Genomic DNA, 27,993 nt, shown 5'->3' with positions numbered 1-27,993 from the left:
TAGTTTCTCTATAGCTTCCAACGCCTCTATCCGTTAAAGCCGAAGTTGGCTTGACCATTGGGCGATAAATCTTTTATGACAACCATTAAAAAATGCAGTTGTGGAGTTGAAATTGTCTCGGCTGGTTCTGCGGCTGTGTAGTTGGTCGACTGGCTAATGCCACTTTTAGAGGCAATTGAGCGTGTAATTAACTAACTGTACATTTCAATTTATGAAATATTTGCAACAAAAACAAACAGTGAAGTGGTTTGCAAGTTGCCTCAAAATGTGGTACGCCGCCAGGTGCACATAGCAAGTGATCAGTTGATCAGTTGAGCAGTTGAGCAGTGTGCAACCTTGTCTAAGCCAGAGGCATTTGCCACGCGCTCGAAGCTCCGCAAGCGAGTGTCACTATTTATTTAACCTACATTGTGCGACAGGCAGACTGAGATCGGACTAAAGATCGCTTGGATCGCTGGGACTGCCGCTGTGCATATAAAGCACAAGAAGTTAAAACTATGACAGGCAGCATTTCTCATTGCAACTCTTGAGAATTTTTCTAATTTGTTGTTGCTGTTGCTCTTGCTGTTGCTCTTGCTGTTGCTCTTGCAACGTCAAAGGCTGCCGCAGAGTTCAACTGTACCCTGCGATGCGACGTTGAAAGATGAGCAATTAAGCGCTGAGTTATTGACAAGAGTCAAGGGAAAAACCAACACACATGCGAGTACTTGCAGAATGGAATAGGTAATAGGGCAATGGGGAAATGGGGGTGTTGCAGCTGCGTCTGCGTGACAAATTGCCACATGAAGTTGCCCATTTTTCCCTTTTTTTTTGCATGCATGCGTGTTGCATGGACACAAACTGTGAAGGAGGAGTCATCAGGCGGTCGAAAGGGTTCCTCAGGTTGCCAAGGTATACACATTGAAGCAACGTCAGCATGTGGACATTTGTTAGATAAACATCAGCAGGGAAGGCAGGTAAACTGAGTCTTGTTAATCTGCATGGCATGGGGCAAGAATGTGGCAGAAATGTGGCAGAGCACAAGTTAAAGTCTTGAACAGTTCTCTTGATTCAAAGGGGACTCTTCTGTGTCGGTCGTTAATCGTTTCTGGTAGCTCTCAACTGGTACGACGCCTTACAGTCAAGCAAACTCGACTCAAATTAAAATAAAAATGTTATAAGTATTATTAAATAATATTAGTATAAAAAAGCAAACTTCTAAAGCGGGATTCAAGACCAAGAAACTAAAAGTGTCCTGTTAAATACAATCGGTGCTTATTTATTAATTTATGCTTGCTTTAATTAAAATAAAACACCCTGTATTGGTGAAGGACAGGGTCTAAGAATCTCCTCCTTTGACTTGTCAGAGAATGAAAGAAGCAGTCACTTTAGTCTGCCAACTCGACGTGGCTTAGATCTAACTAACTCTTAGCTTCAGTCGGCTGTCTAACAGCTCTCTTCAAGCCCAACTGTGAATGAATCTGAGCCTCAATTGATGCCAAAAAACTGCCAACGCCAAATGTGTTGCAAGTCTTCGACTTTAACTCAACTTCGACTTCGACTTGAATGAATGCAAAGTGAATGTGCGTGACGATGACGCGGAGGATGCAAAGTCAGAGCTGGGAAGAAGAGAGTAGAGCTGGGAAAGATTTGGCAAGTCGTGAGGTGGTCGGTTACAGCATACATATTCCCCATTCTTCTGACTCTCTTCTCACGTCTCCTGTCTCCCGTCTTCTGACTCTGTGGCTGACTGAATGACTCTGTGCTTTTCATTTAACATTATTTTGCAACAATTTTGCTGAAGCAATAGACATATGAGCCATAGATAGCGGCCAAAGCAAACATGTTGTCTGCCTACCATTGCCATCTCCCCGTTCATTTCCTCCCATCTCCTCTGTCATCCCATTAACCTCCCCCACTGCCTGGCCAGAAGACAGCTTCCGCTTTAATTTAACGCTGGCTTACAGCAAAAGCAGCTTCATAGACCCAAACTCGTCAGCTGCTGAAGCAATTTAAAGCAGAAGCTGCACTGCCATCAACATCACCCCACCCCCCTCCACTGTACGGACTGGAAAAATCCAAGTCAGCTCCACTTTATGACTTGGCTGGAAGGCGGGCGGCCAAGAAATTTATTTAGTTTATGCAAAGCGTGCGGTGAAAAAAGGGCAAAAGGTAGCACAAAAGGCGCCAGCAGATGAGTGAACGTGGCATGCTCAGCCAGGAGCGACTCGAAGAGGACCGAGGACCGAGGACCGGGGACCTAGAAGCGGCAAAAAGGACATTCTAGGCGCTTTTCGTCCTAGTCCTACAGCTGCCGCTATTTGTGTGTTTAGTTTGCAAATTTCTTTTGATGTCTTTTAATTTTAATGAGCTGCGATGTGGGTGAGTCGGCGACTACCCTAAGCAAAACTAATTGGAAGCGAAGGCAACTCACAGTGAGAAGCGCATAGAAGAGTGCTCGGTGATGTGGAACGCACAACTAAATAAGCTTCAAATAGTGGACAGTATGAATCTTACAGACAAAGAGCTTTAAGGAAGCTCAAAACGACCGCACAGAGAGATAAGTCCAAGAGGAATCCTTTATTTGACGAGAAACACAAAAAAAAATCTAAGCTTTTTAGTAATTTGATGTTCTTATCAAGAAATCATATAAAGAAATCAACTAAATAAAAAGTAACACAACAGTTGAAATAAGCTAAGCCCATACTTAAGCTTTTATCCATTGAGAATTGCAAAGAATTCACAAAGCCAAAAACTACAACTAAGCTCAAGCTAATGCATTTGCTTGACATGAATCCTTAATAAAAGGGGATAAGTTTTGTTTATTAATTTAATGTACGATTAAAAATAGGGATACATTTGATACTTACCATATTTGAAAGTCACAGCTTAGATTTAAAAGCGATCAATCAATTAAACCCAACACAAAACTTTTGTTAAATACAATTTTTATAAAGAAACAATCAAGCAAATTTTTAACAGAACCCCTAATTATTATTTATAGGAACTAATTAATTCTCCTTTTCTTGGTATTTTCATTTACAGATCTCACTGCCAATCCGAATCGAGTTTCTCTCAAGATTCTCCACATACAGAATTGCACAGCCAACAAAATGAAGCACAGATTATCGGCGAATACAATAATAACAACAGCAACAAAAACGACGACAAAATCCAACTACAAAATGTTCTCCCGCCAGTGCCTTTCCACCTCCTCCAACCCGCGCTCTAGCTACCCCCTCATCATCATCATCATCATCATCATCATCATCATCATCGTCATCATCGTCAACTTCAACCCAGAGTCGAGGACGGCATTTAACCTGCCCGACAAGTAACTGGAACGGCAACTGGAACCTTAGCCTTTTGGCATTGATTATTGCCATCGGCTGTTTAATGCTCAATACGCCAGCAATTGCTGCTTTCGATATTGGTGAGTAGGAGACTAATCCGTTTTAAATATACACTACAAAAACACTACAAAAATGATATTAATTATACAGTATTCCTGCTTTTAATTTATAAAAAGTTATTGCGAGATTTTATAAAGTTAAAAATGTACTGAGTAAAATTAATAAATATTTAAATTAAAAAATATTTTTGAAATTCATTAAATTATTTTTTAAAGTTTAGCAATGGTTTTATTATCTGAAATTTGAATCAAATTTATGGCAGCCCATTTTTGTAGCACAAAACAATTGAAGTTTCAACATAAAAATAATTCTTTTATATTTAAATAAATGTATTAATACTATTTTTCTTGCTTAGCCAGTTTTATATAGTTTAAAAATTAATGAATTTTAAAAGCAATTGATGGAACACACCTAAGATATATAAATTTTCTTTTAATTTTTCGTAAATCGTTGATTTAGTTAAATAGAACTTAAATCTTTCAAAAAAAAATCCGGCTTTACCATTTCTTAGATTATTTTATTTTATTTTTTGTGAGTGTAACTAGTGAGGTTCCACGTTTCTCTCACAAATAAAATAAATGAACTTTTGGCCGGCAAGTCAAAAGGTGCGCACATTCATCAATTTGCCTGAGTTTCATCATTAAAGTCGAAATCAATCTGAAGATGGAGAGAAAGAGAGAGGGAGAGAGAGAGAAGAAAAGCGTGCAACATGTTTATTTTCATTTGATTCAAGTGGCATATCGACTTGGGGCAACTTCAGTGAGGAAAATTTATTTTAATTGACATTGAAAGCACATTTTTATGTGTCTCATCATTCTGTGAGCAGCGACAGTCGGCACAGCTGGTGGCTTCTTCGCCAGTCGCCATGGGGCGTCCTCCACGTTCAAGTCCAAGTCGACTACTCCACCGATGCAACTCTGACAACGCACAGCGAACATGGGTGGTTCAGTGGCTCAGTGGCTCCTCTGGTCCAGCTCATTAATTGGCATATGGACATTTTTAATGCTGCCTCTAAACTTTTGTGCAGAAATTGTCCATAGACAGTAGTTGTAGCTGGAACGTGGCTTTAATGAAGCCATACTGAAGTAGCTTAGGATTATAGCCACATTCAATGGCCCTGGCATGTCAGCGGCTCATAAATTGCTATGTTGATATGAGGACAGACCGTTGTGGACATTCGGAAGGCTGCCTTGACGGACGGCACAAAGCCAAAGCCAAAGCCGAATTGGGAAGACTTTCAAAAGAAACAAAAAAAAATACTCGTATTTATTAAAAAATATATATAAATATAAATATGTATATGAGCACTGGAGATCAAATAAAAGATTTGTGGGAAAATACTCTGTTTATGGTTTTATTGATTTCTTTTCTTGTACCAGCAAAATGGGTAAAAAGACTCACTTTAGACTTTCATTAGAAAATTATAAATTTTTAATTTAAATTAAATGTTTTCAGAAAATATATGTGCATCAATTTTATGTAAATAATTTCATATTTCACAAGATGGCAAAAATTAAATTTCATATTTAATAAAATTGATTTGCATAGTTAGAAATGAGTTTTGTTCTCGCAAACTGACAGAGTGGAAAACTGGAAAATTGTTGTTGCCAATATGAAAAATTACAGTTTTCATTGCAAAGTTTTTCCTTTTTCTAACTGTACAATAAGTTCGTTTGCAGCATTTCGTATTTATGCAATTTTCTCCGACTCAACCACAAAGTTTGCTTCAACTTACAGATATACCCTCTTTCCCCTCTCATGCATTTGTGCTCTATAGAAGTCTGTGTATTCCTTTGTCTGCCACAAATCAAATCTAAGACATAATATTTATAGTTAATCAAGCAAGCCAAATACATAAATACGAATTTATTAACATGTTCAGCTGAAACTCGCAGTCGATACATAAACTGACTGCAATATTTGCATGCCCCTTTTCCACATCTCTCTTCCCCATTCCCTTTGCAGCCTAAAAACACACACATAAGCAAATAAGCAGAGGAAGTGCCTCACTTGTTGTTGTTGTTGTGATAGACACATCGAGTGAGTTGAGTTAGGAAAACATGCAACAATTTTCCAAATGAATGCACTTGCAATATGCAACTAAAGTCAGACGATGGCAACAGCTTCTGACCCTGGTTCTGGCCCTGGCCCAACCTCAGACTCGCATTGAGATTCAGATGCAGTCTTAGTCCGAGTGGAGTACAACTTCAGTTCACATTAGCATTGCCAGCTATCAAATCCAATCAAGTGCGAATGCAAAGAGCTTCGTCCAGGTATGAGTGTGTGTGCGTGTGTCTGTGTGTGTGTGCGTGTGTGTGTCTTTATTTATAAACTTCTAAACGAATGCACGCACCTAGGGCACCACTGCACCTCTGTTTGGTCTGGCAATTGGCAACTGGCAACTGGAAGCTGGAAGCTGGTCCATGCTGTGCCTGTGCGCAACAAAAGTCATGTCAAATCAGTGTTGATTCTGGCGAAAATGTCAGCAGGCAGTCAGACAGGCAGACAGACAAAGAGACAAAAAGACAGATAGACAGACAGACAGACAGAGAGTCAAGGCGGGGGCTCCAACTCAACTTCAACTCATATCAGAATATACCCAGGGAACCACCTAGTGTATGAGAGATACTCCCGTACTCCATCTGAAAATGCAATCGCTTGGCAATAAATTAAGTAAAGTAGTTGACGTTCTGCCCGGCTTGGTTTGACTTTGGCAATGATTAAGTGTTTGCCTTATTTAAGTCGCAGATACGAGTAGTCAGATGCCTGGGAAAGTGATAGGCCTACCGATGTTTCGTCTCAAGACTGGGCGTATAACCTCCTCCGCCTCTCCATCCACCTCTCACATTCCAACTCCCCTCCTCTTTTGGGTGACTGCCCACATTTCAAATGTCAAAAAAGTCAAACTGACGCTTCACTTATTTTGATAGATTTGATGGGCGTTGCACTGGCAAAGAGGCAGTCGGTGATGGTTTCTAAATTTACATTGACTCATCTTTGCGAGCTGCAGAAGAGCATCCATCATTAATTAACGTTTTGGCTTTTTATATTCGAAATTGGAAATTATCTTGCGCCTCTCAAAGCATATTTCATATACACGTACACATACATATATATGTGAGTATTTATTTTTCTTTTGATTTGCTTCTATTTACAGCTACTTGCAATGTGCCTTTGGGCATGGAATCAGGCGCAATTACAGATGCTCAAATCACAGCTAGCTCAGCCCATGACACGGGCTTTGTTGGGCCACAACATGCAAGGTGAGTTGAGAAAGCAATCAAAACTTGACAAAGCGTTGTCAAGAGAAAGAAAATAATACCTTTATATTTAAATATCTATTGAAAAGACAAACCAATTAAATTTCAACAAGTTCTTTTCATTCAATAAGCTCATATTATAATGCAGTCAATGCTTACAATGTTGTAAGAATAAATGTAGTATCTATAGTGCTTACAAAAAAGATTTCGAGACCAGTTTTAACAGAAATCCAATCATATCGCTTACAAAATTAACACAAAGAAATGGATAAGGCTTTCAAAAAATATAGAAATATAACAGAATAGAAAATATGCTAAAAATTTAAATGCGTTATATAAAATTAAAAACCAATAATTATAGTTGCAAGTAAAATCAAAATAGCTTTTCAAAAGTAACTTTATCAAATCAAATATAATTTCTGCAATTTCAAAACGGGAGCAAACGGAGTTCACATGCCAACTTTGAAGTCAGTCTTATCTACAGCATTTACTGCCTGTTTTGGATGAGGTCGCAACTTAATCTCCTACCCAACCACTTAACCCATAGTTGGCCCCCCGCTCTGTGGCTTATCATTAAAGCCGCTGCGTGTTCGTTTAATTGCTAATTTTATAGACAACTTCATTAGAGCGATAAGACGCAGTCTATAAAATCGAAATCTTAGCCACCGATTGAGGCAGAAATACAAACAACAAACAAACAAACAAAACAAGAAGAAATAAGTTTATGTTATGACACAAACAGTTGCCCCATCAAAATACCAAAAGAAAACTCTAATTGGTGGATGGACAGAGAGGGAACGAGAGAGAGAGAGAGTGAGAGATAAGAGATTTTTGCATATCAGTGTTGAGAAGCGCTTAAAATAGACTTTTGGTGCCCTTCCAAAGATACTGGTAAGGTCTTAGGGAAATCTGAATCTGAATCTGAATCTGTTCATGAATATGCAAGAAGTTCGCTCAAACAACCGTTTAATGGCTCTGACAGCGATATCTAAAGTCGGCAGCCCTTTTTTCCACACTAATTAAATGCAATTTCAATGCAGAGTGCGAGAGCGAGAGACTGAGACAGAAAACGAAAATAAACCGGTTCAAGAGGCGGTTCAACCAAAGGGCAACTGTGAATGCAGCTGGCTAGACAAGTTTAGTTTAGTTTAGTTTAGTTTAGTTTAGTTTGGTTTCGCTGTGAGTTGCATTTAATTTTGTTTACTTTTTATTGACGCATTTTTCGTTTGAATTAAAGTTTTATGACCCTGCCCCACCGAAAATGGAGGAAGTGTGAGGCAATGCGGGTCAAAAGATTGGGGCGGAAGTTTTGCAATTGCCCCGTGGAACATTGCGAATGATTGATGACACCATCAGGCGCAGTCTATTGCAGTATAATTAGTATAGGATAACAGAAAAGAACTTAACTAAATGCCCCATTGCTGAACCACACATAAAGTAAAGCACTCATTCAAACCATAAACATGTCAATTACCACGTGAGTTACGGCAAAATCAATGCAAACATCGACTCGTACCCCTACATTTGGAATCAGCCGCAGATTCTTCTCGCTTTCTGTAATAATTTGCTGTCTGTCTGCGTTTATAGACATGCACTTAAAAAACACTCAAGTGCAGGGCTGACTGGCAGCAGCAGCGAAAGAGAGAGAGAGAGAGAGAGAGAGAGAGAGAGAGAGACACCACAAAGGCATCATTAACATTAACCCTTTATGGCGGCACTAAAGTAAAACCACAAAACGATGCGTGATGAGCACGTTGAGATAAACAAAACAAAATACATATATACTGTATATACTTTTTTGTGTGTCTTTTTTCCTCAGATTAACCGGAATTTTTTGTTGTATTAAAGAGCTAAGACAAAGACTAAAAGACTGGGGGTACTCCACTCGGAATTGGACTTGGGATTGGGCATTTGATATGTTTCTTTGACTGCGGACTGGTTGTGTGCCTCTTAACTGTTAGCCCGCTGCTTGTTTAGTCGCTTTGACTGACTCACCTGAGAGGTCGTGTCTGTCGGTTTCTGCTGGTACTCCTTGTGGTTGCTGTCGGTGGTTCGCAAAGTGCTTTCGATTGACAGGCAATGTGGTGATTTGCGATTACTGCAGACCATCAAGAGAGTTGCCAAGTGACTGAAAACTTAATGGCAAATGAAATGTATTAGCGGTCAATGTATCTATTATATACGAATGTACTTTCAACAACACTTTAGTACTCTTTAGTACAGTTTTAGTACAAGTCTAAGTCAACTTTATGGCAAATTTAGTAGTTGTTTTTGTGTAAGTTAAAGTTACCCATATAATTTGCAAAAGACGACAATTTCAACAGTTAGTACACTGTTAGTACAAATCGAGTATTACATGTGGGTTCGATTAACATAAAAAATGCGAATATTTTATAATTGTTTGGGAAAATCTCTTTGACGTTGGAAAACTTTGAAAGTACTTCAAATACTTAATAGCTGGAATCCTGCTTTAACTTCCGAATACTGTCGATACCAATTGCTGTAGTTGTTAAAATGTAATCCGTCTGAGCCTCAAGCCTTTCACCTCTTTCAACTTGAAGTTGACTTAACCCACTGACTGCCACACACAGAAAGCAACTCTTCAAAAACTTGATGGAACTTTCTTTTGTCTCATTTTTCTTCCGCATCGTCTCCTCGCTCCTCGGCCCTTGAGTCCCTTGAGTCTCAGCCAACCAGTAAGCCCAATCAAGCGCAGTGCAATTTGGCAAGCAGCTAAGTTCAAAAGTGCAGGCAGCATTATAATTTGTGGCTGCCGTGCACTTAGCTAACCAGGCAGCTAACTAGTCCAAAAACTTGAAACTAACTTTAAGTAATTCATTACACAAAACATGCACTTAAAACAAATCACGCGCATTTGCTTACCAATCCAGACGCAGACTCGCCCAAGGGGATCCCTATTGGCCCTGGACCGAGGACCCACAGTAGGATGCGAACATGACGTTGACGTTGATGTCTGCAGCTATTGAATTACAAAGATTAGTTTAATGACAGTTGGCGCTGTTTGATTTTCATTACCTCGCCCAACATCCTAACATCCCAACGGCCGTCAGGCCATTAAATTTACAACCTCTTACATATTAAAAACAGCGAGAAAAAAAATGATGGGAGGAAAATAAAGAGGATAGAGAAAAAAATGCAGAAAATACTCTCGCCATTCAGCAGGCGGCGCTTGATTAGAAACCAAAGCCAAAGTCAGTCCAAGTCGGAGTTGGAGTCGGAGTTGGACTTGGAGTCCAGTGCCCGGCAGCAAGGCAGTTAGTCAGTCCATCAGTTGGGACTGAAATGAGCAAGCGACGATGGCGCAGATTGTTAACTTTGGCAATAACAATAATTAAAGTCAAGTTGAAATGCACATAACTGCGGATATTAGCATTTTAAATGATGTTTATACGTTTTTCTCTCTGATTTTCCACTGTTCTCTCTGCTCTGTTGCCTTCTATGCCTTGCCTTTGGGTTATTTGCTTTTGGAGCACTTTCAACTCGGCTACTGCCCAGAAACTAAGACGAAGCCAACTTGCAAGATACAAGAAACGAGGCAAAGAAGAGCATACTATGAGTAAAAAGGAACGAAACAAATCTAAGCAATTTTATGATGATTAAATTGACCTTTTTGCCAGTTTGTGGGAATTGTCTATCTCTCTTCCGCTCTCCTCCTCTTCCTTCCTCACTTGCTAACCACGCTCTTAGTATTTTAATAAAGCAACTTTGATCTATGCACTTGAAAGTAATTGCAGCTGGTAATGATTATTACATTCGCTGGAAAATAGCAGTTTACTCATTAGACCACATAGCTATCGGGCAGAATACGAAAAGTGGTGTACTAAAATAAATAAAAGCAGTAAAAACAATTTAAAATGCATTGAGATGTATAAACATTTCAAGCCATTTAAATTAATCACGAGTCCTAAATAGTATTTTTTATAGGCCAGACTATTCCATGTCTAGTTACGGATTCAGGTCAAGTAAATAATTTCGGTGTAGTACAAAAATCTACATGGACTAAATATGTCCTACAAACTAATGACTTTTCAGGATATTTGTTATGTTCTGTACTTAAATTATTCTAAATGCTCTAAATCGATTTTAGCTGTTTATTATGTCTTGTAGTCTTATAAACATCTCAGTTAAAAGATAAATATATAATAACAAACAAACTAGTTACTCTGTACTAAAAGTGTACTAAATGTGCGACAATTTATCTAAGCTTCTTCTAATGTCTTGTAGTCATGTAATTATGTTCTAAAAGAGTACTAAATGTACTAAAATCTATAAGTACTATTAATATGCGCTGTGACCTGAATTGCATTATTAGTGTGTGCTCAGTGTACAAAATTGACTTACAACCTGTGTAGCATCTTAAATACTTTTAGCGAATCTCATTGGCCGCAAATAATATTGCTAAATCTCTCAATTCATGCGGAAGACATTGTTAATTGCACTCAGTGCACAAGCTATGCGAATAAAACTCAATAACAAATTGCAAAAATGCATTAAACGCATGTCGGCTACTAAATAAATATTGCAATCAAATTCAATAACCTGCTGTCACGGCCCAGGCATAAGCAGAGGCAGAGGTAGGGGTAGAAGGAGACAGAAACAGGCAACAAAATGAAGCAATTTGCAACGAAGCAGCCAAAACGACAACTGGCCAAGTGGAGTGAAGTCAAGGCATGGCCAGGAATGAGTCTAGGCCTAGTCTCAGTCGATGAATAATGGGCAAACATTAAGGCCCCAAAATGCAATCAAGCATGTAAAACTTAATTGAAATATAAACCGAAAAACGTATTTGTAGTGGCTAACATATCAATACCACAAAGAGTAGGAGAAGGCATGCCAACTAGGAATTGATTAAAGCAGCTGGAGGGGGAGGACACACACACACACACACACATCCTGCCGTTCAGCCAGTGTCTGTGCGTCTGTGTGTCTTACTTAAATTAATCCTTAATTACATAGACAACATCCTGCTGCGTCTAAAACCGCAACAGCTTAACGAACAAGACGAGCTGCCAGACGTACAGACGGACCAACAGACTGAGAGTCGGGCGAACAGGCTCTAAGCTATATCTCTCTTCCTTTGGGCCACAAATGTCAGTGGCTTTGGCGGTGGCTAAGCCTGTAGCTGATGCTCAGAAGCTCTGGTCGTGCCACTGACTTCAACCTGAGGCAGAGACTGTGGCACCGACATCCAGTTCGACTTTGACTTCGTCTTCATCTTGGACGTCGTGTGGTGCCGAACGCTTAATGTCAATTAATTTATAAAAATTTCCCGCGAATCTCCTCCGGCTGTGTCGCAGCTACCGTATGAGAGTCTAATTAATAAAGTTGTCGTTGTGTCTTTTACTCGTTGCAGACTGAAAACCGATAATAATGGCGGTGCCTGGTGCCCCAAGCATATGGTATCGAATGCGCTCAAGGAATATCTGCAGGTGGATTTACTGCAGACGCATGTGATAACCGCCATACGGACACAGGGTCGATTCGGCAAAGGTCAGGGTCAGGAGTACACCGAGGCCTATGTGCTTGAATACTGGCGACCGGGCTTTGACAAATGGCAACGCTGGAAGAACACTCAAGGCAAGGAGGTAAGAGGCGTCTTCAATTAAAGCCCAAGAGACATTATTTCCTGCAACACTTGATTCACTTTACAGATTCTGCCCGGCAACATCAACACTTACAGCGAGGTGGAGAACGCATTGCAACCGATTATATTTGCCTCAAAGATCCGCATATATCCGTATGGTCAATACGATCGCACCATTTGCCTTCGTGCCGAGATCGTCGGTTGCCCCTGGGAAGGTAAGTGCTCATCCTCCATTCTCCACCTAATCTCAGTCTGTCCACAGGCGAATTTAAACGAGTGCGATAAAAACTCGACATGAGCAATGATAGCGCGGAAAGGCTAACAGAGTTTTAGTGTCAGCGTTAATTTATCATCGACTCGAGAGGCACAAGGAGCGGCCAGGTTCTGGGTCTTGGTTTGGTTCTGGGTTGAAACTCTTGCTCTGTGGTCGCTGTATCTATTAGACAAGCCAAAGCGGCTTAAGTGTGTAGTTAGTGGACAGACTGCCCTGAAGTGCCATAAACCCCAGAGCTATGCATTAGCATTGCTTTGGCCTGAACAGAACTAAAGATGCCACATACCGATGCAACTAAGTATGCGAATAGTTTGCTTATATGGCCAGGGAATGCTCCAAGATGTTAGTTAATAACTAAAGTAGCTTAGCTACTTAGCATTGAGGAGGCAAACAGTTTTTCTTTCTCAGTTTCACAGTTGAAGATCAACTGATCTTAAAATCAAATCTACATGGTAACTTAAATGATGAAAACTACCATTTGATAATCACTTTACTCAGTTTCTAAAGATTATAGCTTAATAGATATTTTTTTATAACGTTTATTTCACAATTTTCTAGAGCTCAAACCCAATTTTAAATAGAAGTAGGAAATTTACTTTCTTCGCCTGATCTCATCCATGATTTGAACCAACCTTTTGCTCTAACACTTTTATTCTACTAAATTTTATAACTCAAAATCCTTTCCAAAGTGATCTCAAAGTAAGCATAATTTGAATCCCAAGTATTAGTTGATAATTCTTTATAAGTTGGAGCAATTTGCTCTTCAGTCGTTGCATGCAACCCTGTCACAGTTATTCAACTGAATGCATTACGTTATGGGCAGCGTATTAGTAAAACCGCATAATCCAATCATGGCAACAACGACTGCGCCTATGTTTAGAGACCTTTTTCCCATTCGACTTTACATTTAGCCACGCAACGTTTGAGTTGTTTTTGTTCTTGTTCATCTTGTTGTTGTTGTTGTCGTTGCCGCTTGCAACATGCGAAATGTACTTGAAAATATGTATATATGTTATATCGCGTGCAGACATATGGTAGCCCATACCAGAATCTGAGACGATGAAGGAAACCAAATCGAAATCCAGACTGGCTGAGAAACTATGCAGACGACAAGCGAAAACTGGCAAACAACCTCCGCGACGAGACGCGACGTCTGACAGACGGTGTTGTTGTCGTTGTCGTTGTTTGCACGCAATTGTCAAGTAACAACAGCAACAACAAGGCGAACAACTAAGTACAACTACAACTAGTCTGGCCAAACAAATTTTTCTATAATTTGCAGGTAGCAGCGATAACAACAACGCGAACGGAGCACGCCTAATGACAATTTGTTTGACCAGACCCCAAACCCAAACCCAATCCCATTCCTAGATACTCAGATCCCCATTTGGTGGTTTGGGTCCAGTGGGAGCGAAAGAGGCGCGGAAGTGGAAATTATTCCGTAAATTAACGCAATGTGTGGTTGGGTTGTGATAACTGGCGCCATTTGTGTGATAGAGTTGGGGAGAGGAAGAGGGAGGTCAAAACTATGTGCACGCCCTTTAGTTGGCGGCATAGACATGCAAACTGACCAACTGACAGACCCATCGACCTACAGCGACCCCTCGTAATGGGGTTTGGGGCCATGTCATTTGATTTGCCAGAGGGAATTTAGATGTACAGAGCGCATTTCATATGCAAATTAAATGGCGATAAGATGGCATGGTGTGTGCGGGTGGGGTCTAGACAAGTGCCAGACAGACAGACAGACGGACAGACAGACAGACGGCGCTTAGTCGAAAGAAATCAATAAAATTTCCAAGTAGAAACTTGACTCCATTCAATAGTTCACATTAATCTCATTGATGCGCCATCGAATCAGCCAGAAATTTAGAACGAAATCATAATTGTTTACAAATTGTGGCCATAAATTCAGCCACTGGTCAAAGACCATAGACCACCCGATTCCCAATCCCCTCTCTGTCTGTATTTAAATGCAAATCAATGGACACACCTACGTGAACAGAGACCACACCCAGTTTACTATGTCGTTTTAGCTCTGGAAGCGCCGTCAAAATCATAAACAAATAGGGCTTAATCGAGAGACCCATGGACTGGGATACAGAGAGAGAGAGAGAGGGGTCTTGGGGGTCTAGTCACGTCATGGCTGCAGATTATCTTGAGGCAAGTGACACACTCTGATTTCATAGCGCAGCCAAATACAAATTTGTTTCGATTTAACAACAGCTTAGCCCTTGGAATTTGTATCGACATCTGATTTCGGATTCAGACCCGACCCGGACTGACTTTATGCATATGCTAAAGTGCATTTTATAAATGGAACAACTGATTAGCGTTAAGCTCAGGATTTATGACTACTCGCTGCAAAGCATTGTGAATAATTTATGAGTGTTTGGGTTAAACTCAACTATGGGAAATTGAAAGTTTTCGTTCCTCTTCAGTAGGTGTTTTTTAACAACGACAGCTATACTCATTAAGGAGTGTAAAACTCATTTCAACTGAAGCTTAAATCAAATTATACGCTATGAAGTGCATTGTCAACTGACAACAATCGATAGTCTCAATCGATTGGTAGCTCTATACTTTTTCCGGTAGGTTTTCTTCATGGTCACCATAATTTTTAACACCCACATGCTGCTGATTTCTATAAGACATTATTCATATTAGCACTTGTCACACCTCTTATTTGTAAACTTCATAAATGATTCGAGCTGTCTGTGTTAGGTTGGGCTTCATTTGGACTTTAATCGAATAATTGTTATTATAGAGTGAAGCTTTCTCGAAGATATCCTTGGATTATATTTGTATATTATTTCTGTATTAAGTGCTCTATCTTACCTTTACTTTTTTTACAACATCATATTGCTTGATTTTAAAAGTCGTCTGGAAGAATTTCCATTCATTATGCTGGATAATTTATTTATTCTTCTTGATTTTTAAAATCTTTTGTGTCATTATTCTAGTATTTCTTTTCTCTGTATTCACCCCCTCAATAGATAAAGAAAATGTGGTGGAATTTTATTTCTTTTAGAACGTAATAATTCACAACTAACTATGTAGTTTACCCTAAAGTTGTTATGCCATCCATCTAAGTATCTATTTATTCATTCAACTGCTGCTCAATTTGACTCATCAGGAAAGTTTGCAGACTACGTTGGCGTCTCCTCGTCTCCTTGGCTCCTCGTCATCTACTTCCACTTCGACCTCGCCTCCCCTCTGTCAATGATTGCGTGACGAAGAGACCAAAAAGGAAGCAAATTACATTTTATATATTGTAGTTGCTTACTGCCCGATTCTGTTTTGGTCTCAAACATATACACATGCATGTGAATACATATGGACACAATATGAGCTTGTTTCTTCCTTCGTCTTCTCTATATTGTTTTTTTTTTTTTTTGAGTCAACTGCACGCATCGCCAAGAGTTTGTTTTGCTCCTTTTTCCTTTTTTTTTTGGCAGTTTTCATTTTGTCTCTTTCTCTCGACACGCAAATAAAAATCGCATGTGAGCACGCGAATAACAAGGCTTAAGTGGAAGTCGTCCTCCGGTCTTCATCCCCCCTTGACTCCAATGTCTTCGAAGTGGGGGACATTGCGTGAAAGATGTCGCAACGCAATTGTTAAACGCGCTGCCTTAAATGTCTTTGCAGTTAATTAAATATCCCATATTCCATTTATACGTACTTATTTATTCTCGAATATCGTGTGGTCGCACAATGAAAGCTTATCTCCGACTCTGATGTTCTCTGTTCAAGTGTCCGAGACAAGGACTTTGTCCTAATTTCAGTAATTAAGTGTTTCGTTTTTAGTCCGACTATGTTCACATTATAAATAAATTAAATAATAATTAGTAAATTTTCCGCTTCTCTCTTTCTGCAACTTGCTGGCAATCATTTCTCACATTCTCGTAGTTGTCACTTTTCGTAAATCAGCAGAGATCTGTGAAAATGAATTTCAAGTAGATCGGATAAAGAATAATAAAGTTACGAACAACAGTTGTTTTTACTATCCCCTCTTACAGATGGAATTTACTATTGATTGACTGATTGAGTCAGTCATTTGCATGTATAAGCCGACACTCACAATTATATATGCACAATACATCACCGATTCGTGGGCTGCACCTTAATTATGTGTAATTATGTGATTTTTGGTAATTATTGGAAAATTCCTTTGACTGTTTGTCCTGCGTATCCATGTCCATGTCGTGTTTACCACGTGCCCGAATTGTGTAAATAGAAATACCAGTAAATTAGTTTCTCTCCCCATCTGTGGCCAAACGACAACTGCTTGTTTGAGCTTTGTATGTAATTATTTCGAGTATCCTGGCAACCCTGACAACCCAACTCTTGTTGTTTTTCGATCTAAATGTAATTGTTTTATAGGTGGACGCACTTAGTTTTGGTAATTAGTGTCAGGTGTTTGTTTGTTTTTAGCTTGAAAAGGGAAATGATATCAGTATGTACCTCTAACGACCCAACGCTACAGTCCTTCAGCTGGAATATAGTTAAACTTTTATATAGAACATCAAAACACTTTGTAAACCCAACCGCAAAAGCATGACTCAGTTGTGGTTTCTCCACTGTGACTTTGACATTGAAAAACTAAAGCAGTTCCTGAAAAACCCCAAACCCCAAATCCCTAACCCCAAAACTTCCCCTACTTTGGCAGACACTTTGCTAAAAATAACCACAGAAACCAAATGGCAGACAAAAGACAAAAGTGGCCGCAAAACGAAATTATGTTTCAAGTAACTCAATATCCGGATTCCAGACCAACTTCTCCCCGGCAAAGTTGTGGCACATGGGGGGGAAAAACTTTAAATTTACCGCAGTTTAAAAACCTAAAACAAATACAAATACAAATACGAGACTCGCTTTGTCACTCGTTTGTCTGCGTCACGTGTCACGTGACACGAAACGTGACATGACGTGAAGTGAAATGAAACGAATGCAAAGGAAGTGATGAATGTGTGTGTGTACTCGTCTCATGTTACTCGAGTTTAGTTGTTGTTTTCCTCGAATTCTGGAGCTCTATTTAAAATTTTGATATTCATTGTTTCCATTGTTTTCATTGCAGAGGGCATCGTTTCATATAGCATACCGAAAGGGGTGCAACGGGGCATGGAAGTGGATTTATCGGACAAGACCTACGATGGTAATGAGCAGGGTGACCGCTATGTGGATGGATTGGGTCAATTGGTGGATGGCCAAAAGGGCAAGGACAACTTCCGTACCGATATCCATGGCTTTGGCAAAGGTAAGTGAAAAATAAACAACAAAATGTCTTTAGTAAAGTAAACTACAAGTTTGTTGCATATCTAATAAGTACATACTACACTGGATTTCTTATTTGGCCCTTTTAAATCTAAACAACTGTTAAATAAATCTTTTTCACTAATTAATACCTTTCTCGTTGTCCATGGCTAGGTGAAATATGAGATATACACCAGATTTAAGCCAAAGAAATCCGTTATTGTCTCCAGTGAATAGATAAGATTTCAGTTACATATTTTGCCAAATTCAGTAAAATGTGGTTGAACATCTAAAAGACTCTAGAAACTATTAGATTCTCTCAATACACATAAGGAAATGTTAAATATAAATATTTCACTTATGACTACCTCTCTCATTAGAGCACACAAAGTTACGCCTTTTTGGGGCATGTGGATAAACAAAAAAGCAAAACTTTCGCCATTTATATTTAGCTAGAGTAATACAGAACACCCAGAAAACTGGTGTAAGCTGGTGAAACCCCGTAAAGATTTATTGCAATAGAAAAAACTGATTAACATCAAATAATTACAAAAGTTCACCGACAGAAAAAGCATAAGGCGAGTTCCAAATGAAGGCTAACTTCATTGAACATCGAGTTGCACCAAGGGCGAGGGAGAGGCTAAGGGGCGTGGGTCATGGGTAGAGGGGAGAGGCAATGCTAGAGTCGGGGCGGAGTTAGGTCAAAACTTTTGGCTTGCAAATAATTTGCCTCACAACACAATAAACAAAATAAATAATAACTTTGGACTATTTGCTGGCGTCGCAGTAAACTTGGCCGGATACAATAGCCCAGCACCACAGTTGCACCACACCGCACCACTGCACCGCACAGCACCACCCGGCAAACTATGCGCTGTAAAAATGTAAACATTATGCATATTTGATAATTTATGGCAACACTGGCATTCATTTCCGACCCGGCGGGCAGCGAAAAGTTCGGAAAACTGGCAAACGGCGAAGCTCGCAAGTTTTGGTTTATTTTTCCCAGCTTTTCCAGTATTTTTTTTTAGTTAGTTCTCGCTTTTGGCAAATGGCCAATAATCGAAATTATTGAAAAGTTTGCGCTGTGCGAATTTAAGTAGAAAAGTTCCCTTAGACAATTAGACATGCAGTCGTCGTCATCGTCTTTGTCGAGACAGACACATAAAAAGCAATCGCATTGCAGCAAAGTTTCCCCTCAGTCTCTCCCTTCCCCAATCACCATATTTTTCTCTCTCTCTCTCTCTGACAATTGAATGGCCATCTCCTTTATGTTTATTACATTTCTGCCATTTGGCTTATTTGCATTGTAAGCAGAATCGATTATTCTGGGAAATACCCCTACTTTCCTATTCAGGCTATTGATTTCAACTCTTACCCCAAGTGGGAATATCTTAACTTACAGCACTGGAAATTGTATAATTTCTGAAAAGAGCCCATTTATATCAAGCATAGTTAATATTACATGACTTATGGAGCCCAGCTTAAATGCTCTCCCCTTCCTCTTTTCCTTTTCCCCACTTTTTTTTTCTTGTTCCATCAGCATACCTTATACAAAGCAAATTAGGGCCATGCAAACAAAACAGTGGAAAGAAATGGCTTAAATGTCGCTTTGGCCATAATTTCTAGTTATGAGCAGTCATACGCCTCCCTCTCTTCTTTCCACTAATCCCATTCTCCATTCCTCCCAAAGTTCGTGAGCTTTTGTTTGTTTTGGGCTATGAAAATTCACCCCAAAGTGCCATTGACTTGGGGGCTTAAATAGCTTTACATGCCACTCTGGAGCATATGTGCGGCCGGGTTGGCCTATTGATTTCCTTATTTTTTTTTTACTGCCATTTTTCCATTTTTTTTTCGTAGAAACTTTAACCAAATAATGCTTCATTTCATTTCATTTCACTTCATATGAATGGTTTTTTGTTCCAGGTTACGAATGGATTGGTTGGAGAAACGATACGCCCGGTCTGTTGGGCAAACCCGTTGAAATTGTTTTTGAATTTGATACGGTTCGCAATTTCAGTGCCATCGTTTTGCATACAAACAACATGTACACCAAGGATGTGCAGGTGAGTGTAAATCCAAAATGATTCAGGAAAAAAATAACTCAATTTATGAGTAGTACTGTTATTTTTTCAAGAGTTTTTCTGGATGTTAGTGCAAAATATTTCGCATTAATTGGTTAACAAACTCGAGAAAGGAATACATCCAAGTTCTGCTTTAGAACCAAACCCTAAGCAGGGATCTCTTAAATATATTGTATAAACTGTAAGGCTTACTCATCTAAAACTCACTGTTCCAATTTTATTCAACTTCTTAGGTTTTCGTTCATGCAAAGGTTTTCTTTAGCATTGGTGGACGCTACTTTTCCGGAGAGCCCGTACAATTCTCTTATATGCCCGATACTATAATGGATCATGCTCGAGATGTGACTATTAAACTGCATCATCGAGTGGGCAAATATCTGAAAATCAATTTGTATTTTGCTGTCAAATGGATTATGTTATCGGAGATCAGTTTTATATCTGGTAAGTAAATTGTAACGAAAATTGCAGACGCGTTTGCAAATGCATTTTTCAGCTTGATTTCACTTTCAAGTGTGTGACAGCAATAACAACAACAAAAAGAAGGAAAAAAAACTCGAAACATTTGGCCAACAACAATGAAATAGATGGAGAGACAGAATGCAACGAGACAGGCGAGATAAGCGGACCGAGAGGAAAATCTCTTTAGTGCAATTTTCTTTTTTCGCTGTAAAATGCACGTAGGCAACTCATGTTAGGTCGTGAATAGGGTGCAGAGTGTGGGTATGGGGTGTGGGGTGTGGAGTGTGGGGTCTGGGGAGGGATATAAAGTCAATAAAATGGCCAAAGCCCATGAATGGAAGGAAGGATCTCCGTGTCCCGGCATGCAAAAGTAAACAAGCGTCCCTGGCTTAGGGGTAGCTGCAACCCTCAAAACAACAATGTTGGACCTTAACATACATGGAATGCATTGCATTTTCCAGCAACATTTCCTATGAATGCCAAGCGTGTCCCAGTCCTGATTAAATTGTACCAAGTGCATAGATTTAGGACAGACATATTTAGACAATATTTTCATGGCACATTGAGTTTGTCTAGGGGTAGCACAAATTGTTCATATGATAGGGTACAATGCTGTTAACATCCGAGGATCGATTGGGTCGGTCACTGAACCAGAGATCATTTATATTCATTGGGGGTTGTGCCTGAAATCGAAATCGAAATCAAAATCGGAAAATCCATGTGCGGTAGGTGTGAAAATGGCTAGGGGATAAAACTGCCAGGCTGCCAACTTCATTTGATTGATGAGTCAAATAGAGCGTGCCGCATGAATAGGGGATTTTCTACAGATGGCAGACGGGTCCACATTATAGGCTTAATGGATTTATGAAGGAAGTCGGTTATAAATCTATACCAACTGAGATTTCATAGTGAATAAACAGGAAGAAAGCTATAGAGAAACTAAACAAAGCTTGTTGCATATAAAAAGAATTTCTTACAATGCACCAAGATATAATAACTACCCTGAATAAGCTAAGAAAATTGTGGCAAAAAGAGGGGGGCAACAATACAAAAATTCCTTACAACAATTTTTGAAAATCATCGCGGTTCTTTACAAGTTTCCAACGAAGACTTCAAGTTGAAAGACAGAAGATGCTGAACTGAAGATCAGCAGTGGATCAGAGAGAGCATTACAAAGCACATTTGTGATAATGGTAGCTGGCATTGGGTTGGTGCTTAACATCCTTAACGGACTACATCTTCAACTGAGCCAAGGATAAACAACAGCGAGATTGAGACTGAAACTGAGACTGAGAGAAAGAGGGGGTAAAACTCAAACCTCAGACCTCAATGGAACCACATGCTGCGCCTTTCCTGGCAGCAATTACATGACGAGTAACAAATACCACGACGCATTTGTCACACACAACCGAGAAGGGGGAATGGAGGGGGCAGCCAGCTGTTAGCTGGTTTTTATTTTTACTTATTTTGTATTTTTGTGTGTTTTTTTTGGCTCTGAAACTAGGGTAAGGGTAAGGATAAACAAAAGAAACGCACGTAGAGAGCATCTTTGAAGTGTGTGTGCGTATATTTTTATCAGGCACTGCAGAGATTTAACCCCAATTTGTGAGATTTGCTTGCGGTGATTGCTGCTGTTGTTGTGTTTTATAGAGTTGTATTTAAAGGTTTCTAAAAATACAAAAGGCACAAAAAACAATGCCAGCATACAGAAAGAGAGAGAGATATATATACCCTAGGGACAAACACACAAAGAGAATTAGTTATAAAGGGCATACGACAACGACAACAAGAACAACGAGAACAAAATAAGTAAATGCTAAAAAAAATGAAAAGGATATGCGGCATATTTGGCATTACTTCTATTCAAGCCACCCGTTCCCTATCCCAGAAAGGGTGGGTGTGTGTGATAAATGTGGCACGAAATATTTTAATTATTTTAAACGTTTTATGACGACCACAGAGAACAAGAACAGAGACAAGACAAGAGACAAGAGAGATGCAAGATATGCCCTTATAAGTAGGAAGCAACAAGAACAACAACAAGGACAATAGCAATGCCAAAACAAAAGGCAGCCAAGCACAACAAACTTCAGAGACATGCCACTGGTGTGTTCTCAGTGTCCTCGGTACTCGTTGCTCGGTGCTCGGTGCTCGGTGTTTTGTCCAAGGGAAGGCGACATAACTCAAAACAGCAGCCCAGGCAACTTCACACAGTAATTACGCCATTTACTGTCTGGAGAAATGGGGTCACCCACTCAACTCAAGGAAGCACATTTTTCGGCTAGCCTGGGCAAATTCTCAGGGTGGCTTCGTGCAAAAAGCTGCCCCCCGGGAAGTTGCTTCTGCTGTTGTCTTTTGTTGTGTTATGCCCTCAAGATGTTAGCGGAGATAAATGACAACACTTTGGGCCGCACTAAGAAACCATATGCTGTAACTATGGGCAGAACGAAACATAAGCTGGGGGCATTAGAGATCAAAGTGAACGCTTGATGAGCAGGTGTTATGCAACCCTGCAGGCCCTGCATGACAGATCTAAGCCAATAAACAGCATAAGCCTGGCAATCCTGGTCACAGTCGGATGGTTTGACTCAAGGGTTGAAGCAAAATAATGAAAACCATGTTAATCTAAAGATAATATAGATTAAAACATAATTATCTAATAATATAAACTAAGAGCATTATTTAAAAGCAAACAAAAAGGTTCCAAAATTATTATCAGTACTAAATTCTTACCTATAGTAACTCAAGACATAAGTGTGCTATAGCAAAAAGCTTTAAGCCGATAGAAAACATATAACAAGAAAATGTGAAATACATAATAAAACAAGAACAAGAGATACAAAGATTGATTTCTGAGAATTATTTCCACTATGCACAAAACACGCTTCCATATGTTGTAGCAAATCAAACATCTGTATACATTTAGTAATGCCCGAGACTTGGGCATAAAAACCCAACGGTTGACAGGAAGTGAACACGTTAGAGGTCTAAGAGGTCTAGAAAAAGAAAAGCGTAGCGAAAGCAAAACAATTTAAAGTGGAACGAAAGGTGTAAAGAAAAGAAACGGAACAGAAAACTGAAGAAAAAAAAAAGTAATCATTGGAGCGCAGCTGTGTTCAAGTTGATGCGGCTACTTTTAAAAATGAAATTGAGTTGATGCTGTTCATAACTGATTCCAGCTTACTTACACTTACACTTTTTCTTTCTCTCTCTTTCTGTTGCTTATGCAGTGCCAGCGTTGGGAAATTTCACAGACGAGCAAGAGCAGCGAAATAATTTGCCGGGCATGACGCAGGATACACGGGAATATCCTTTACAGAGCAACGACTATCAGCACAATCATAACAAAAACATAATGAATGGCGGCGCCTCTGGAGGTGCTGGTGGTGCCAGCAACGGTGGCGCCACCGATGCCACCAGCAGCAACAGCAACAACAACTACAACAATGGACCAGAGCGTAAGTCTGGATAAATTCAATTAGCAACTCAATTCTTTTTTTTATTTTAATTTACCGTTCAGCCTCATTGCTAATTATTTAGTTGAACAATATTTACTTTTAATTTCAGTTCGTTTCGTTTCATTTTAATTTTAATTCTCATTTTCGAATGCGATTTCGATTTTTGCATGTTCATTTAAATTGAGCCCTTTGTTTATCGCTTGTATCGTTTGGTCCTTTTGCAGTAATTGCGCCACGCCCGATTGATCAGGAGCCGAACGAGGCGAACTTCATTGGTGTTGTTATTGTTGTTCTAACAACGATAATTATACTTCTCGTGGCCATCATCCTGTTCATCGTGTCACGCACGAAGCGAGCACGCGGCAGCAACGTCCTCGACGCATTCCAATACAGCTTCAACCCCAACACTCTGGGCGGCAATGTCGACAAGCATCGTCCCAATGGCAATAGCATTAAGGTGAGCATTACACATACATACATACATACTTACATACACATACATATACGAGAAGAAGAACATGTAGTCCTCCCATAAGGACGACAAATTCCTGCCTCAAATTTCACATAATTGTTCAATGTTGCATGCAGCTGCCACGTCCTCAACGTGTGCTACGAGCCATGCCACACTTGACCGGACCCCGTGCGGCATTTATTTTATTTAATAGAACTTTTCAACGGCTTCCTTTATAGCCTGTTCGATGAAGTCCAGCAGTACTAGTGGCCCAGTACCATTGTCACTGCCAGTGTTGGGTTGTGGGTGCTAAACTTAAGTGCTGAGCAGTGCAGAAAGTGTAGAGTGTAATACTTTAAAGTCGCAAGTGGTGGGAGCTTAACTCTGAGGAAGACACTTCAAGTAAAAGTAATAAGCAGTAAAATAACAATTGAAGGATAAAAGATATTGAAAGACTTTCTATTTATATATATATATATATATATGTGCATATCGCTCTATTCAGTGTTGGCTAACATTTTAGTTACTAGGGAAGGGCGTTCAACATTGAAAAATAAAAGTATAATAACAATTGAAGGGATAAATGAATAATGGATATAAATTCCACATAGTGCAAGTGGAAAAGGAAACGCTTAAGGAAATGAGTGAAAAACATTTTTTTTTCTAAAGACCTGGAGTTCGATTTCAATACAAAGGTTACCCTTTAGAATTTTAAAAAATGGAATTTTTAAATTCCAAGTTTTTGCTTTTAATCGACTCCTTATATTGTAAGCAGCATAAAACAACATTTTATGCTTTATTCTGAGAAATATTATTTTTTGGTAAAAAAATATTTTAAATTGGACAAAAATGTAGACAAATGTTTGATTTTATGATTGTGAATAATCACCCAATATGTAAAGATTTGAAGGAAAAACTATAGACACAGCTGAGTGAAGTACGTCTGGAAAATGAATTTAATGCTCAGACAACATGATAATTAAAGAGTCTAAATGCCACTTTGATATATCCTCATTCCCTTACTTGACACTATATTAAACATTTTTGTATTTTCCTGCACTTCTCCTTATTAATTTCAGGCCAGCGTCGACGACAACGATTCCATTGGCAAGAACAGTCTTTACCACGAGCCCTTCAATGTGAATATGTACACGAGCGGAGTGAACGGTTACGCAGCGGTTAATGATTTACAATGTAATATGACGCCAGACTATACAGGTGTGTAGACTCAATACTTTGACCCCGAAACCCTCACACCTCCACAGCCCACACCAATCACATCCCAGACTCCCCTTTCACAATTCCCTTGGCTCAACCATTTCCGTTGCGAGCTATAAAATATGGCGTCGCCAGCAACTAATGCAAATAAATATTTGCGGCTATTGCCACACACACACACACACATGTTTCACACTCTTACACACACGAGCCTTTGCCATTTGCCTGTGACTGTGACTAAGCGAAATCCTTTTGCGTCTTTTACGTTCGGTCCCCCGTGGCCAACACACAGATGTGCCAGAAGGTGGCTATGCGGTTCCCCATATGCAGGACTATATGCCGGCATCGAAAATGGGCAACGCCGGTGGCGGCTATGTGAATGTGCGACGCACGCCGCCGCCACCGCTGAGCAGCATATTCCCCAGACCGCCGACGGTGCCGCCACCGCCCATGGAGAAATATTATGCGACCACGGCCATATTCAAGCCCATCAAGGGAGGCTCAGCCAGCGGCAGCGGCAGCAACACCAACACGGTGAGCAGCGGCGGCGGCAAGAGCAGCCACAGCAATCAGGATCAGCTGAATGGCATCTACGACGATGGCATGGGCACCATGAACTCACAATCAACCGCTCCGATGATCAATCCCTACAGCAGTGGCAATAGCGCTGCTGCCGCTGCCGCAGCTGCTGAGTTTCAGCGTGCCAGAACTTACAATTTCCGCAGCTATCCAGATAATCTCTAGTTCGAAGCTTCACTCAAGTTGGCCGCAGCAGATCCGACTGGCCCGGGCAATGATCTTAAGCGCAGCAACGCCTCCACCACAATGCCCAAGAAGCCGCAGCATCTGAGCATTGGCGGTGCCAGTGGCACCACCAGCACCACCGGCAACAAGCCCAAATACAGCCTGACTCTGCACCACAACAAGTATGCCACAAATGGTGGCAAGCATCCCACATCGATGCGCGACAATCATCAGCAGAGGCAGCACCTAAAGGCGTTGCGTTTAACTCGCGACGTGGCCAGTACAGACGGCACTGACTATAAGCGACCGATGCTATCGGGTCTATCGCCTGCTGAGGACGTGGGTGTCCATCTCAGCAGGAATGTGGCTCTGAAGGGTGCTGCTGTCAACGGTGAAGCTTCAAACGATCTAACAACTGCAACAAATGCAACTAAATTGACTGGTATTATGAATGGAAATGTTAACGGAAACGGAAACGGAAATGCGGCTGCAACTGCAACTCCAATGGCGAATGGTGTTATGCGAACACAAAACAACAGGCTGTGGTATCATTGATGAAAACCCCATATTAAATGGATTTGAGGTGAGTTTCCATAAATATCAAATATTGCATGAGCATTAACTTGACTTATTAACTTGCTGCTTTTATTTCAAAATATTTATTTATATAATTTCTCAAATATTAAAAATAAAGTACAAAAAAATAGTAAAAAATATAAGTTTTTGCTATAATTTCTGAATACTTAAAGATAAGAAATAAAAAATTATAATATTAAGGTCAAATGTTTTGAGCTTTAACGGATATTTCAATAAATTACTTTGAGTAGGTTTAGTAAATTCAATTAATAACACATGAAATTATTATGCTATACTTTCCCCACTGAAATATTATTATAATAATTATCATCATATCCACCAATTAACCAATTTTGTATTATTTTATTATCATTCACAGCTCCGAAGCTCTACACGGATATGCAAAATCAAGAAAGAAGAATAGTAAAAAAAAATTGAATACAAGCGATAAGAAAATATTAAGTACTCTTAATCATACATTAAATTTGTATTAAAACCCGCCCCTTCTTAAAGAGGAGAGCACAATGCGTCGAACAATTGAACCCACTGAGCAAAAGAAAGAGTTAAAGTAAAAGTAAACGTATAAAATTATTAAAGTCGAATATCTAAGCAAAATGTAGCGTCGAATATATGCCAACGAAATGATACAACTTATAAAATACAAAATGTAAATATATACCTAGTATATCACAATGAAGAAGGTAGTGAAAAATGCATATGATAGAAAAAGCGAGCTGAATTTTTAAAAGAAACCGAATGAAATGGGCACTAGTTTCTCATAGATCAAATGCAATCGAGCAGAACGTAATAAAATATATTGAAAAAATAAAAACGAATTTAAGGTTTAGCATTTAGCGACACTTATTGTTTATAAAACGAAACGAAAAAAAAAATATAAAAATTGATATAGGAGGACATGAAGTAATTAGCATATAATAAAGTTCAACTGATTTTTAGTACCTTTCCGATAAAAGAGAACTAACTGTAAAAGCCTGTAATCTCTCAATCCACACCCCAAAACTATACTATCATATATATTCAATGTCCCCCTATTTGAAACCCCACTGTAAATTTCTGTGTATAAACCTAGAGAAGTATCCGAGAGATACATACTTAATCGTAGATTGTTTGCTAATCGAAGCAGATGGAAATGCCGCGTCATAAATTATATAGAGATGGACGACGGATGACGATTGATGATGATGATAAAATTGTAACG

The 27,993-nt window shown here is 39.6% G+C and overlaps 1 protein-coding gene across 1 annotated transcript; it reads left to right on the top strand.

Annotated features, from left to right (window-relative positions):
- Nucleotides 1–3,138: 3,138 nt before the first annotated feature.
- On the top strand, nucleotides 3,139–27,606 carry LOC117779911 (the record flags this gene model as incomplete). Its single annotated transcript, XM_034616255.1, has 12 exons — nucleotides 3,139–3,412; nucleotides 6,550–6,655; nucleotides 12,027–12,258; nucleotides 12,325–12,472; nucleotides 17,609–17,788; nucleotides 19,711–19,850; nucleotides 20,102–20,309; nucleotides 23,558–23,785; nucleotides 24,010–24,242; nucleotides 25,316–25,454; nucleotides 25,747–26,781; nucleotides 27,154–27,606. Coding segments are annotated over 11 exons (2,340 nt in total), but the record flags the coding sequence as incomplete, so codon positions are not given.
- Nucleotides 27,607–27,993: the final 387 nt, after the last annotated feature.

This window comes from Drosophila innubila (assembly GCF_004354385.1).
Source record: "Drosophila innubila isolate TH190305 chromosome 2L unlocalized genomic scaffold, UK_Dinn_1.0 4_B_2L, whole genome shotgun sequence".
Classification (NCBI taxonomy): domain Eukaryota; kingdom Metazoa; phylum Arthropoda; class Insecta; order Diptera; family Drosophilidae; genus Drosophila; species Drosophila innubila.
Note: the sequence above shows the minus strand (reverse complement) of the source record. Positions and strands in the feature narration are given on the sequence as shown.